This window comes from Amblyomma mixtum, chromosome 3, assembly GCF_055824585.1.
Source record: "Amblyomma mixtum isolate Tamu chromosome 3, ASM5582458v1, whole genome shotgun sequence".
Taxonomy (NCBI): Eukaryota; Metazoa; Arthropoda; class Arachnida; order Ixodida; family Ixodidae; genus Amblyomma; species Amblyomma mixtum.
Window position 1 is genome coordinate 415,280,656 of NC_143014.1, and position 15,215 is coordinate 415,295,870.

General features: G+C 51.1%; 2 protein-coding genes across 3 annotated transcripts in view; both read left to right on the forward strand.

Annotated features, from left to right (window-relative positions):
* The window catches only part of LOC149357730 (uncharacterized), a 326,496-nt gene that overhangs the window by 55,123 nt on the left and 256,158 nt on the right, over positions 1-15,215 (forward strand). The window lies entirely within an intron of this gene.
* On the forward strand, positions 105-11,528 carry LOC149357732 (uncharacterized). Of its 2 annotated transcripts, none has more exons than XM_089584884.1 (4): positions 105-296; positions 394-537; positions 651-744; positions 10,957-11,528. In XM_089584884.1, the coding sequence occupies exons 2-4, from the start codon at positions 448-450 to the stop codon at positions 11,226-11,228; spliced, it is 456 nt and encodes a 151-aa protein (XP_089441010.1). In that variant the 5' UTR covers positions 105-296; positions 394-447; the 3' UTR covers positions 11,229-11,528. The 2 variants fall into 2 exon arrangements, with proteins under 2 accessions (XP_089441010.1, XP_089441009.1); XM_089584883.1 differs by having other exon boundaries at positions 106-296; positions 621-744.

Here is a 15,215-nt window from a genome sequence, read left to right on the forward strand (position 1 = left end):
TTCCTTCCTCGATGGTGAACACCAAGAATCGGGACCTAAGAAAGAGCTTTGCGCAGAGTAGCGATTTTTGCGATTAATTTCGGCCGGAGCCACACCTTCGGCTATCATCATCATCATGTATCACAGGTCACAGGTAGCACAGGTCTGGGCGCGCGGCCGTTGCGCGCGCTGATGTTCTTTTGGAATTCTTTTGAGCCTTGGCTTGGCAGCGCACATTCAGTGCCACCTCTTATGCTTGGCTGAGAAGAACGAACAGAGGCTGACCTGGCAGCAAGGCGTTCCTATCAGCGTGTCAGGTAAACCTCCTTATAGCTACAATATATAGCGACCACAATGTGAGGGCGGCTGCTTAGAACTGTGCCATGATACCTTTTACTATGCCTTGTATTCTAGGTCCACTCAGGCATTTCGATTAGCCTTGTTCCGCTGCTACAGTGAGCTCCGGTTATGACTGCCATAAATCGAGAATGGAGACGAAGGGCAGAGCCCTTCAAGCGGGCGTCCAAGCCGTGCGGTCGGTCTCGTACCACGAGCCAGGTAAGTCGTGAACCCAACGGGCCTTAAGAGCATGAGATTCTGGCTGGACGGTTCTGAAAACTGTTGCCACCCATCTTTCTTAGCGTCTGGCGTCGGTCGTCGTCTCCGATCAGGTGGGCTTCAGCTGCGTCCCTTCAGCAATCGGTTTCACCGCAAGACATCGATCTACGCCGACTACATGCGCTGCGAGAACTGCATCCCTTAGAGGTAAGTTGGGTTTTTGTTAGTAATGGCACATCATTCGTTTGTACTCGTTTGTAATATTGAGTCTGTCTGGTGGTCGACAGTAGGTGCAATCAAGGAAAGGCGTAGCGCTGGACGACTGTTGCGTAAATCAGAGTAAAGAAAAAAAAAATTCTCTCGGCTTAACGGCACGTTTGTTCAGGCTCAAATTTCGCATATTGCGTGCATTTCGTGGTCAATTTTGTTTTGTGCTACATTTGGGCGGTGTCCTTGCCTGATTCGATGTGAATTATTTCGAAATCCCCACCGTCGCGAACCAAAAACCGAAAGACTTCGCAGCAGTGGTATCCGTGGCGCCATCTCGCACCCACCGGAGAAACGAGCCCTCTACCGGGGAGGGTGGGGGAGGATAGCGCGGTTGCTTTGAAATCACTTTCTTGACTACTGTATCAATGTTGGACGCAGTAAACATTGTCTGCGCGAGGTTGCCGCAATTTCAAAGAGTTCGATTTTTGTCTATCGCAGAAAGCGTTCCAATCTTCATTCTCGTCGTCTGCTTTTGTTTTTCTGCCAACGACTGCGATATGACGATGTCGAACTTTAAATGCAATAAATGTTCATGGCATTTTCAGGTGAGACTAAGAGCAGCTGCTGCGCCACGCCGTCTGCGTTGCTAATGTGTTGTTCTGGGTTATTTGTAGAGGGTAGGGTGCGGAGCAGCGGTGCTGCGCGAGCTGTCGCCAGACAGGACTTGGGTGACCCTGAACAGGCCCGTTTATGGGGCAGTGCTTGAGGCAGTGTTGAGCTCAGCCTTCGATGTGGCCGCCGTTTGCTTCAATGCATTTCTCAAAGCGCTTGAAGCATCCGTTGAAAGCGTTCTCCCGCATGGTGTCGTCAGTTCGGGTGAACGCAGCCTCAATGCACACTTTCAGCTCGTGAACAGTGCTGAGTGTCCCTGTGCTGTACACGATGGATTTTACAAAACCCCACACAAAAAAATCGCGGGGTGTCAGGTCAGGTGAGCGTGGACGCCAGGACATATTTGGGGATCCGCGACCCATCCATCATTCCGGAAAATTTGGATCCAGCCAGTCGCGAACCTTCGCCAGATAATGTGCTGGTGCGCCGTCATGTTGAAAAACGCAATTTCTTTCTACATATGGTTCGCGTTGAGTTCCGCCAGGAATGCGAACCATTGGGTGGGGACGCAGCGTTATGTCTGCCGTAGAGACACTATAACGGCACTGCGTCAGGGGTAGAGTAGTGGAGGCTGGTCCGGGAAGCACTGGAGGCAGAGCCGAGAAGAGAGGCCCTGCCTCTCTTCTCGGCTCTGCCTCCAGTGCTTCTCGGACCAGTGCCTCTCTTCTCGGCACGCACGCACGCACAGGGAGGAGGAGGTGAAGCTACGAGCACCACGGCTGGGGTCGGAGTGGCCGGCCGGCATTGCACGGAGCGCGACCCGGCGGCGCGCGAACCCGTTGGAGGCGCAGGCTATGGCGCTCTGGACGAGATGACGGCGGCGCTGAACTTTGCGTGTAGATTAGCGCATCGACAAATGCAACAAGTGCCTGTAGAGCGTTGCCCACTGTAGCTGGTGAGCTCATTGGGAACGAAAGGTGTTCCAGCACCGCACACTCGCACAACGAGAGTCTCTGTGCAGTCACCGTGATGTTTGGCGATGGTGGCGATTCTTTCGGTTTCGCCGTCAAGTTTGGCCACCTCAGTTCCCCAGGTGTGTGCAGCCCGAAGTATTTAGCCTGGCTTCACCAAGGGGACTCCCTCGGGGCAAAGGTGCGGTGTGCGACTCCGCGCAGCAGCTGGACGCCGGTGCACGAGAGGGGCCTCGGTTGTGGACGGAGTCAGTTCTAGCCCAATGTTTTTCAAAGGGACAGCGACAGCACCCAAGGCGTCCTGCAGAGCTTTGCGTGCTTTCGAAGTGACGAAAAGCGCGACGTCATTAGCGTATATATGGCGACGCGCGCTTCAGGTGAGGCGGCCAGGCACACTGTGGCAGTCGAGCAAGGGCTATGCTGAAGAGATGAGGGCTGATTGCACTGCCCTGCGGTATACGACGCACTCCACGCCGTGCGGAGCAGAAGTGCTGCAAGGCGAAAGCGTTTCCTGGCGCAGTGTTTGTTTTTATTTATTTTTATATTTGAGTTTTGTTTCTATTTCATTTTTATTTTTGTTTCTTTTCGTATTTTTATTTTCCATAATTTATTGCCTTTATTTTGTTCTGTGTTTTTGTTTATTTTCTTATTTTTAGTGCTTTTATTTTTCTTTTACTTTTTATTCCTTTTTGTGAAACCCATGCATTCACTAGATGCGCCTAGATGCGCCGCACTGTGCGGCCCTCCGCGGCATCTCTGCATAGAAGAACTTCTTGTTGGGCAAGTTGGTGCATGGCTTTGAAGGAACCAAGTTGCGCTATAAAAAAGACAGCCGCAGGAAAAAGCCAAGAAGACCGACAGAGCGCTCTGTCCGTCTCCTTGGCTTTTTCCTGTGGCTGTCTTTTTTATACCGCAACTTCGTTCCTTCAAAGCATCTCTGTGTGAGCGGGTGCCGCGCGTTGACTGAGGCACTGGGGCTTCTGTCAGGCTTTCGGAGTTGTGTGCAGCTTCGCGGGGCTCTATGGTGCCTTCTTGCGGTGGGTTGCTTGCGCCAGACTTCTGTTTTGAGCTTCGAGTGCAGCTCACTGCTGCCTGGACATGTACTTCCCAGAAGTTGCCAGGGTAACGCGATGCGACGCTCTTCTTGCCAGCGAGGGCGGCGAGGCTCGGTGCAGGCGTGTGCACCGCGGCAGTTAACGTAGCCAGCCTTCTCAGCTTCACATCGCGATGCATGGTGGTCATTTCCGCATCGCAGGCAGCGCGGTTTGGCCTTGTAGGCAGCGGTGGCGTGTCCAAATATGCCGCACTGAAGGCATTGACGAGGACGGGGGAGGCGAGCCCGTACTTGTCGTCGTAACTTGAACAAAGCCACTTCCTGCGGTGGCCTGGTGCCAGCGAATCGGAGTATGACATCGTTTCCTCTGCGGGAGCACCCGAGAACGGGAACCTTGCTCTCGATTCCGGCAATTGTGTCTTCTTCTGTGAAAGCGCGGTCAACACTGAATAGGCGGCCGGAGCATGCGTGTTCGCATGCACGCACCTTCTAGGGCACGCACCTTTACGTCACAAATAGTGTCGAATGCGAGAAGGTGCGGGGGTTCAGCTGTGGTATTATATTATCCGCAGCAATATATAACATTGCGCCGCTGGTGAACTCGTACAGCTTTGACAGCGGGTTCTTTGCTCAAGACTGCGGCAACAGCATCCCTCGAAATGGACAGGAGGTTGGCCTTGCTGCCCGCAGGGTAGCAGAGGATGGTTGCGATTCTCGATTTTGTTTTTACTTGCTGCGAGCGTGCAGAGAAGCGGGCGGCAGACGGGCCGAGGTCGCTCGTAGCAGACGACGCAGGAGCGGGCGGAGCCGATTGGGCCGCCGCGGACTTGCCGGGAGGAGGGGCTTGCTTTGCGCTTGCTCCGGTTGGGGCCGCCTTGTGAGAGGAAGGGGCGCGGCGGCGGGGTTTTGCGCTTGGCTTTTTCTTTGCATAATCACGCGTAGTGCGTGAATAATCAGCTTCCGTGAATGCATCGCTGATGAGCTGGGCAGGGCGATGTGCGGTTTGACTGACGGCAGACTCAGCGATGTCGGGGGTTGTGGGGAGGTGGTCAAATTCATTCCCTGTGCTTGCGGCAGATTATTCCACAGTTCCAGTTTTGCTGGAGTGCTCGGGAGCGTGCCGCCGGCTGTTGTGGTCAGGGCTGGTTTGTGTAGCACTCTCCATGACAAGTTCAAGCGTGTCTGTGCTCAGTGGGAACGTTTCTTGAACTGCCTCATCAACGCAGGCATCTTGCTCGATGGCTTCGGCGCAGCATGTAGCAGGAAGGTTGGTTGTCTGGGCGTTTCCTGAAGCCAGAGTTGTGTGGTTGTCAGGGGTGCTACTGTCGTAGCGACGTAGGGTAGGCGGCTCTGGTATAAGAGGCGCTGTGAAGACAGGTTCACTGCTGACAGTGCCAGGAGTGTCTGTTGTGAGGTCCAGGGGGTCCTTGGACTCGCAGGCTGACGATTCGTCGCTTGATACGTGTTCTGGCGTTACTCGCTTGAGGTTGTTCTCATCTTGCTCTTTTCCGTGCAGAACGGGCCTTTCGGTGGCAGTGATGAGGCGCCTGGCTTCTTCGTGGCTCTTAATGTTTGCGTTTGCTTCTAGCCTGCGCAGTGTGCGGGAACAACCTGCGCTGTTCGCGCGCTGATGTCCGCGGAGGCGCGAGCGCAGACAATAGATGCGTCTAGCAGGTGGAGTGCGTCTTCCTCCATCGTCTCGTGCAGACGATTCTAAGAGAAAAAAAAAAGAAATCCTAGATTAGAACAACAAAAAGCCCCATGGCGGGAAGAATTTACGGGAACTGAGGATGGAGGCTCCAAAGATGCGACTTAGAGACGGACAAAACAAAATTGTTTGGAGATGAGGGAGAGGTGCAAAATTACGTGCTCCAATTACGAAATCTAGAGCAGGAAATAGCGACCCGCGTGACGAAGTGGAGGAGGTGCTGACACCGCCTCCATCGCTGTGCGCGCGGAGACAGCGTCGAAGCTTCACTTCTTCATGGCGGGCATCGCGTGCAGCGTTGCTCGCAGCATTCGCTGTTTCAAGCGCCTTCCCCCTGCTCTGCAGTGCCGAAAGAGCGGATGGAAAGTGAAGATGGCGACATCTAACGGTCAGCGCGAGAGGCTACCATTTACAACGCGCAGAGTTGTCTAATTGCCGATTCGATCGGCGATCCGGAGGAGGTCTCGGATTCAGCGAAGGAGCGGGATAAAATCGCAGCTGAGGATCTGAATCCAAATCGCTCACTGTGGCACAGTCTTCGGTTTCACGGAGAAAGACAGCTTGCTCTGGATCGCCGATCGGAATGCGCCGCCGCTGGTTCGAATCCCGCTTGGGGCTGAAGCTTTAATCCTGGGCACCTCCTGGTGAGCTTGTTGGTATAATGCGGATTGATTGTCTGTTTTCTCGTTTGTAGCCTTCGTGCGTTTTGTTTGCTTCAGGAAGATACGATTCGGATGGGAATTTTCGGATTATTTGCTCACATTTCGGCTTCTGCCGCGTCTTCATGTTCGGCGCCAGCTTCGCTGTTTACGTTAGTTGTTGATGTCGGTTTTCGGAAGATGTTCGCCTTAATTATCCAACAAAGGAAGACAAAAGTGGTCCTTCCTTAATATTCCATACCACGTGAACATCAGCTGAATCGTTTGGATGTGGATCCTAGAGGCTTCGCAATCTGCTGCCGAGTCGGTGTTTGGCGCGTCCATTAAATGCACGCGATGGTGCTCGTGCCCGTTAAACGTGTTTCCGTTGCAATAATTTCATACACTATTGCTCCGCACCGTACCCATACCCTGAAGCTTCTCCGCCTGTAGCGACACGAGCAGAGTCTTCCAAGGTTTCGCTGCAGAGACCTTCGATACTCTTGGTTTCTCGACTGGCGCCGCATTCGCTGAACGGGTTTTGTTCTTCTTTTTCTGCTGGCACGAAGCAACGTCCTCGCATAGGGCTTCCTCCCGCGAGAGATCCAGGAGAGGGAAAGCGTCGCTGTCCGGTGGGCAGCTCGCCGTTCACAAAGCAGTCGTGCCGAGCGTCCTCTGCAGAGCACATTTGCGGGGTCACGAATGAAGACAGCGATGCAGTTTGGTCCGCGCTCGATCCTATTTAGTGCGAAAGCATTGTACGGCTCATCGACAACGAAACCCAGCGCCGTCTGGAATAAGCGGCACCCCGAAACTCGGTAACGACATGAGTTAATTATATTGGGCATTGACGGAATGAAACGGTACTAAATAAAGGTGAGGGTCATTAATTAGATGACCGTGATAATGGCCTCGAGGGTAAAGGCTTTCAGGTTCAAGGCCTTCAGTTCAAAGCCCTTAATGGTGAAGGCCTTTAAGTGAAAGGCCTTTCACTTGGTATCGATGACATCATAGGTCTTTGATGTGAATACTCAATTTACAACCCATGTGACCAAAGGAAGCACGTGTGCAACACGTGGCATATCATATCGGTATAGTGTAATATCGCGTGATGCGACAGGCCTCATGACATGATGGGAAAGGGAAACAGTAAATGGGAAAGGGCTGCAGCAGTTGGCACCCAAACGCGGAGTGGCCAACGAAAACGAGGGGACACAAATCCGCAAGAAAATGCAAAACAATTACTTCGCAACAGAACTCTCTATGAGACATTATTGCTTTCGCATGCATGCACAGCAAGTAATATAGTCTTAAGTGCCCGCCGTAACTTTTTGTCCTCTTCACCCAAGCAGCGCAGGTAATCTGTCCAGTACTGGAAATGGATGGTTTCACTCTGGTCCTTCGTAGCGCCGGCCTTTGCCGATACGTTTGCAAACATCGGGCTGATTACCTCTGCTGCTCGGGGCAGCTAGTTAATACAGGCAGAACCATTGTTGCAGCGAGCATGGGAGAGCGTGGCGCTGTGTAGAGGCAATGCGGTATTAACCCTGTGGCGACGACGGATTGGCATTCCGAAGCCTCAGAAATGATGCGGTGGCGATGGGTTCCGCTTTCAGATGAGAGTTTGCACTGGGAAAGGGAAGCCAAGAAAATACGAATAGCGCAGCTAAAACGAAATCGAATACGAAAGGAACTGTAAAAGAATCGAATACAAATCGAATATACCGCCGCGGTGGCTCAGCGGCTATGGTGCTCGGCTGCTGACCCAAAAGACGCGGGTTCGATCCCGGCCGCGGCGGCTAGGATTTCTTTGGAGGAGAAATTCTAGAGGCCCGTGTGCTGAGCGATGTCAGTGCACGTTAAAGAACCCCAGGTGGTCGAAATTTCCGGAGCCCTCCACTACGGCGTCTCTCATAGCCTCAGTCGCTTTGGGACGTTAAACCCCATAAACCATAAACCAAACCATACGTGTTATTATTCGCTACTTGTGCTAATATTAGTGCAAAACGAACAGCCGCTTGCAACAGCGAAGGGCTCTCTGTGGTCGTAGCTGTCGAAAGGCTGAGCGCTATCTCCGATAGGGTACACACAGCAGGAAATGCTTATTCACTCTATGACCGTCACGTTATACGAAGAGGAAAATTACCCTTTTCTACTGAAGACGACAATGAACAATTTGCCGTAAATATGAGTTGGTGTGAGTGACCAGAGTTTGAACCATTGCCTCCGATATTGGGCTCTGAGGCAAGGCTTACGAAAGCTGGCTCAGCCCTGTCGCGTCGTACACGAATGGCGCTGTATACCGGCGGGGAAAGCGTCCTCCCCGCTGGGAGACCCGCACAGCGAGGCCGAGCTACGTGCGACGTCAGAGTGTGCTCAGCGCGTTTTCGAATCCATTGGCGAAAGACACTACTGCGCGCCGTATTCGAATTTCGTGCCAATTAATTCAAAACTATCCAAGAACTCGAGGAGGTATTAGATTTGTTTCGAATAATATTGAGCTTGTACTACTTCAGTTGTTCACTGTATCCAACAGAGGGCTTTTAGCTCTTCGAAAATTGCTTGTATTCCCGCAGCCCTAAAAGCAAACAAAAACAAGAAAATGGGACTACTTGACGGGCGGCAGGAATGGCGTTTCCAGGCATTTAGGGCCCCTTTGTGAGTACAGTGCCAGCGGGCCTCTCGTGACCCTGACATATCCGAGTGTCGCTTCCGCGCTGTGTATACGGTGTGGGTGCTTGTATCACATGTGTTTTGCCCGTCTTTCACTGTCCGTTCAGAGGGCCCGCTGTTCTCTTTTGTGCATACTGTGCACTGTAACCCGGTGCGGTAGATGTGTCATTACTTTTGGCAGAAATAAAGCACATTATGTTGATCTGCTGCAGTCACTGCAGACACCAGCTCGCAGTTTCAACAAGATTGGTAATCAGTGCATGCGTGTCAATTATTTTTTTTGTGTGTGTGTTAGCGTTTAAAAAAAATAAAAAGAGCTCCCCAGAACGCTCACCAACAACGATGCGTAATTGCATTGCCATTCCTACCGAGTGTTTCGGAATGCAAGCCAGCCAGGCCGACTCCCGTAGAACGTGGGGACGCAAGTGCGTGGACTGTTACTGTGTTGCAAGTTGATTGGTCCTGGTTTTCACAGCGATAAGCAGCACTTTCGAACGCGCCTATCGTCATTGTCATCAGCTGTGAGGTGCAACCAGCAGTGAATGCAGCAGGCAGGCCAGCGGCAGCGACAGAGCCTGTGTGCTTCAATATCGTATAAGAAAGAATGGAAGGTGCATTTTTTGGTTCTGCAAAGGCGAAAGTGCTGGTGTTCAGTCGTAGTCTACATAGCCCCGTAACTACTCGATTCCCTGATTCGTGCGGTCTCGTCTTTTTTGGAGGCACAAGTTGCATGGTGGTGGCCGGCATTTGAGTTGTGCTATGTTCCTTTTCGAAAACGAACAGGAGTTTCAATGCGCGATTAACACTGAGGGGAGCAGGTTGGAGGTTCTCAGCGCGCTGATGGTTTGGTGGAGCACTGGTTTAATTATATTCAATGGGAAGCGTAGCCTGCTGCAGTAAGGCGGGGTGCTTGAAAGGAAAAATATTCATGCCATACAATACAGCGCTAGTGTCAACGTTGCACATTCGGACACGTGATCCCACTTGGCTGAAGGCATATGTTCAGTGCCGGCTAGGTAAAATTGGAAATAAATCCGGAGCCCTCCACTACGGCACCTCTCTCTCTTTCTTCTTTCACTCCCGCCTTCCGTCCTTCACTTAAGGCGCTGTTCGGATGCCCACCGAGATGAGGCCTTACTGTGCGATTTCCTTTCCTCAAAAACCAATTTCCAGTTTTCGTATATGGGCTGTCCTTTCATTTTTATGGCGATAGTATTTTAACGCCGATCTGTGTTCACCAAAGGCACCTTTTGGCGGGCGTCGATGCATATTCGACGTAAAGACTCGCGTCGGCGCTACGTCATCAATATATATGGCATGCACTGCGCGTACGTTCCTGCAGGCTGGAAAACCTGGCGGACATGCGATGCGGAGCAAGATAGCGTCGTTCTTGGTCGAGTCCTTCTTCGCGATTCTCTCCTGCCTGCCTGTTGCTGAAACGGTTTGACTAAGTGCTTAAGCAGTGATTTCGCTATCCACTCATTTTGTTCCCTGCTCGCTGACTCAGAGAAAAAGCATTGCCTAAAAAATTGAAAAGCACCTGACCAAACGTGCACCGCTGCACCTCCTAATGAGATTGAACGAACGTACTTCCTGGAGGATATTTTTGGCCGAGAAAAGAAAATGCCTCTTTCGTATGCCAGCCAGCAAATCTTGAGAGTAAAACCACTTTTGGAGAGCCCACTGGCCAATAAAGTGCAGGAAGTGCGCTTGGGTGCGACGCCGACACTAGCCCTCGAAGAGTAATGCTCAGCAATCAAACAAGAGTGTTACGAAGCGTCCATAGCTCAGTGACATCGAGTGAGAGAACCAGACGCGTCATTGCAAACTCGTGTATTGAAAACAGTAGTATAATCGTTGAAAGGCCGAGATACGACCACGCAGAACCACTGCGATGCCACCGTTCTAGCCCTCACGGAATGACGGTCTCTCTGTCTGTGGCCGTTAGTTTTGCTAGTGCTTCCAAAAAAGCCACCCTTCGTACTTACTATCATCCGACACTACATACTTTTCAGCGTTTTTTAATGTTAAATACCCGCAGTGACTATAATTTCGTACCGTGCGGCACAAAGCTTCACGAAATAACTCCACAGTTTTGCGGCAGATCTTCTGGTAACACGTTCCGGTCGCTATAATGGTACGCCGAAAAAGTGAATGTTCAAACGAGTCTGTGCTGCAGTGGCTTGGTGGAAGCATCGGTTTCGAATCGTTTCCACAAGAAACGCAGTGCATTTGATCTAAGTAACTTCAAGCACTAATTCTTATCTGATTCTGATAAATACTAAAGAACATTTTTAGGCGTTGATATAAAGGGTGCCAGAGAAGTTCTCTTTTCATATTAGCAGTACGGAGAAATCTGTAAAACTTGCCATAACAAGCAGAGCAGGAGTAGATTGCATGCCCTCAATTGCGTCAATGTGCACATGATCAAATCGAAATCTAGATCTGAAACGACCAGCTCCCATAGAGCGATAACTTTACCACCCCTGGACAAACTCTCCAATGTACGCGCAATTTTTATTGAGCAACCTGTACTTTCTCGCCCTGTTCCAGCACCGGGTCTCGAAGGCTGTGTTCCAGAGGAATGGGCCATCGTGAAGGGGAACTTGGGCGACCATGCTGGGCCCGACTGGACCACCTGGAGGCAGCGAGGGGCCCCTTCTGGGGACGAATCATCGACTACTGTGCCCCATGCCTGGCTTCGGAATCCAGTGCATGCCACGTTGCCCTGCAGCTGTCTCTGTGGAAGGAATTCCCCTTCGGTGGGCATCTTGGACGGCAGCTGTTTCCGGGATCAACCGGGCTGCTCAGCCTGTTCCGCATGAAGGCGACGGCGCTCGTCTGTTCGAGTTAAGCCGATCTCGAATGGACCAAGGCGCAACACTGGCTTCTGCGCACACATCGCTGCGTTATCTCACTTGAAGCACAGCCTGTTATTATCGGGATGTACCCCGACATCTTTTCCCGGATCCTCTATTCGTATAATCACGTTCTACGCACAGGCTTCCTTGAAAGCTTACGCCTGTCCATCCCCGAACTGAAACATTTGGAAAAACTCCAATGCACCTCAAATGAATTTTGCCCTCAAGACGAACGAATATTAAAACTGACGATGATATGCGTAAGGGCGTTGTCTACTTCATTTCGGGATGTACACTTTTTCAGAATAGGCAAATGCCTTCGGCTTTTGTAAAAGCCACATGAAAAGAGAAATAAATGCAGTGGAGGCAGGTCGCATTCAAGCGCATCTGGTGGCCAATTATGACTACAGACAGCAGAAAATATCCTCATACACACTACAATAATCAAGAGAAATTGCGAAGAAACTGCTTGCAAAACACGTTAGGTTCGAACAAAATACAGTTTAAGCATCACGCTGGTGGGGCGATGATAACGAGCAACAAAAGGATGCGCATACACGCCGCAAACTTGGAGCTAAAAATCTTCGCTTCGGGATCATCGAAATTATTTTGCTTTGCTATGTGGGGTTTGTTGACCCAGTTATATATACACGTTGGCTTTGAGACGACAGGTGAATTTCAGCTGCCGGAATTTCCGTAATATGCACTAACGTCGCACAGTGCACCCAAACCAAACCATTTTTTTTCTTGTATTTTCTTAATGCGGCCGCCGTGGTCAGCATTACAGTCGTGGGCTCGGAGGCCGAGCAAGGAGTAGTAAGCTCTGCGGAGAGTAGCTAAAAATTTCAGCCGTTCTATACGCAGAAATTCTGAACAAGAGCATTTTTTTTTAATGGGAAGTTGTTCGCGCACCTCCATTGCATTTTTCCCTGCCGAACTGCTCACTGCGCTTTTCGAACTTCTTCGCACGACCACTTCGCTGACTAACCTGGATACATCCACCCTCTGCACGCTTGTAGTTTTCTGCTATTTACGGTCAAAAGCGCACCCTATTGGTTTTCTGCGCAAGTCTTAACTACCCGGTGCGAGTGCGGGACAAATTTTTATTAAAGGGACAGTGAGGAGAGCTCTCTTAATATTTTTTATAGCAAAATCCGATAGTTCGGCATTTCATGGCTTTGTTGCCTCTTGGCCGGAAGCAAAAGATGAATTTATTTCTAAGAAATTTGGATTCGAAGTTGAAAAGTTTTTCCCTTCGCTCTGATTCAAACTTGGGATTCTCCTATGACGACACAGGACTAAGTGACGTGAAACATGACGTAACGCAGACTCCGTGATTTCTGACGACCAGCAGAGCGGCCTAGCAGCAGCCGAAAAAAAGCTACCGCCGGCCGCACGTTGCAGGCATCTATTGGCTATTGCGGCCGTCGCTTCGTTTACGTTTGCAACGGCGTTTTGCCAGCGTTACGATGAATCCCGTTCTCGAAGTCGTCAACGAAGTTCTCGCATACCGCATACCCTTTAGCATACCGTGTACCTTGTTGCCGTTAGCGGAATACCGGGAGCCCCCCTAGCGTCGGTGAGCAGGCGCTGGTTGGTCCCGATGCTGCAGGCGCGCGCGTAGCTGCCGGGTACGTGGCGCCATCTGACGTCGTCAAGGAGATTTGCGCATGCATTTGGCTGCGCCTCAGTGATTCGTGGCTCTCGTGTCCCAGTGTTACTGGAAGCATTGGTTCTAGCAACACTGTTTTGTCCTATGACGTCATCACGCTTGTACTTGCGAGTTTGGCCTGTGGCGGCGATACCTGTATTTTGGTTCTTGCTCTTTTCTACGTTACAAGAGCTTTGTCGTCAGTATGAGTGGCGTTTTTGTAATCAGGAGCTGGTATTCTGTCGATACAAGCCAACTTCAATTTCTCCTCAGTGTCCCTTTAAAGAGAAGATTTGCCCCTTGTCACTTAGGAGCTGGTTTCTGGCTCAGCTTTCCACGCTGAGTCGAGGGCATCTCCTTTGAGACCGAGACCACCGCTCCCATACGCTCTAAGGGTGTCTGAGAACGTACGCAAAAGTGCGCGAAAAGGTGACACCAATCAACCTAGGGAACCCCAATGTAGCGCACCGCAGTACAGGGTGGACATCGGCTTCGCGGCCGCCATCTTGGGGCAAGCGTGGCGGTATTCTAGAGCAGCGTACGGTAGCAGGCTCAAGATGTTTTGAAGCGAAAGCTTCACTACGGTACCTAGAGAAGCCTTCGCCGTGCGACAAGTTTTCACCTTCAAATGACTTTGAGCTTCGCAAGCAAACGAAAGGCGCATAACTGGCCCCATGGGACAGTGGACACCTTATAGTCGCGCTTTAATCTACGAAACCAATGGAGCGGGAGCTTGGAAAGCAAATGAAAGGCGCATAGCTGCCCTCTTGAAACACTGGACACCTCAGTCGTGTTTTAATTAAGCTACGTGGCGTTAGTGACAAATGTGCGTTGCATGCGTTGGCATTGACAACGTTGTGCCAGAAACTCGGTACTGAAGCCATAGGCTCTCGGCATCCATTGCGTTCATTGGCGTTGGCGTTGAAAATGTTTTGCACTGCGATGATTTTAACTAATGAAAGTCGGCATAACTGGCTCCCTGGGTCAGTGGACGCCTAAATCGCGTACGTGGGGTGATGAGAGAGAGAGATGTGGGCTGCATGCGTTAGCGCTGACAACTTTGTGGCAGACAAGCGGCACTGCTGCAATAGGCCGCAGCGTTCGTCGGATAAGCAAACTCTCGTGATCAACCATTGAGTGCCACCTGCCATGGTGCCAGGATCGGTGCGCTGCCTATACAGTGTCCGGAACGCACTCAACCTTACAGACGCCAAGCCGCATATAGTTGCCCGATATGCCATATCTTTCGCTCTCTAACCATGTTCAGCAGCAGTTGAACAGCAGCTATTTTTTTCACACATACTCGCAATTTTGAGCACTTTTTGCTCACAGATATGAAGGAGAGAACCGTTAGCGTATATAAGCCATCCCGGAAAATTGTTCCCGCGAATAATTTGAGGAAAACTAGCTCTAAGGAACGATCATCTGTGCTTCGAGTAATTTAGCAGTCGCTTAAAGACGACTGGCTAAATTACAGGAGGGCTGACTTACCGGATGAATTTTCGCAACCAGAAATCCTTGTTCACAGACCGCTTCTCACGGACAGGGTGAGAAGTTAACACGAGGTCGAGTATGTTGGAGGAATGATTGCTTTGTCTTGTCGGGTTTGATACGAGCTGGGACAGGCCAAAGGTAAGACACGTGTTGACAAAATCGCTTTCGATATTATCTTTACATGTAGTGGTGGAAAGGTCGGACCAGTTTATTGCAGGAAAGTTAAAGTCGCCGAAAAGAGCAATGGGAGTATGTTGGTGAGCCGCGGTTATCGCGCGAAGTGTTATCAACGCTTACTGACGCACGGCTGCCCTATATAATTGCGCACGTGAGCTTGGACCCTCTTGCGGTGCGGACGCGCGTGTCTTGCGAGCAGATTTTGCGTGACAGGCGTAAATGCAGACCTGCGCATTGAAATAACGGGTACCTGAGGCACGAATCAAACTGGAACCATCTTCCGGCGGCAGTTGCTGAGAGTGAAATGCGCTCGACTGACGGCGTACTGGCCGGAAAAAACGGTGAAATAAATTCAGGGGGTGCTTTGTTGACCTAAAGTGCTGTGAGGCGAAAGCCTTGAGCGCAGTGTAGCTGCTTGTGTCACTGAGGTGTGGTTAAGATGTTAAGCTTCGCCTCTAAGAGTGGAACGTGAAAGCGTCTTGTAGCGCTGCCAGGGAGTCCAATGAACGCCATCGCCAGTTTTTGAGGAAAGGAAATGTATCTGTCCCGCACGTCTCGGTGGACACCTGAACCTCGCCGTAACGGGAAGGGAGGAAGATGGGAGTGACCGAAGACATCGTATTCACTAG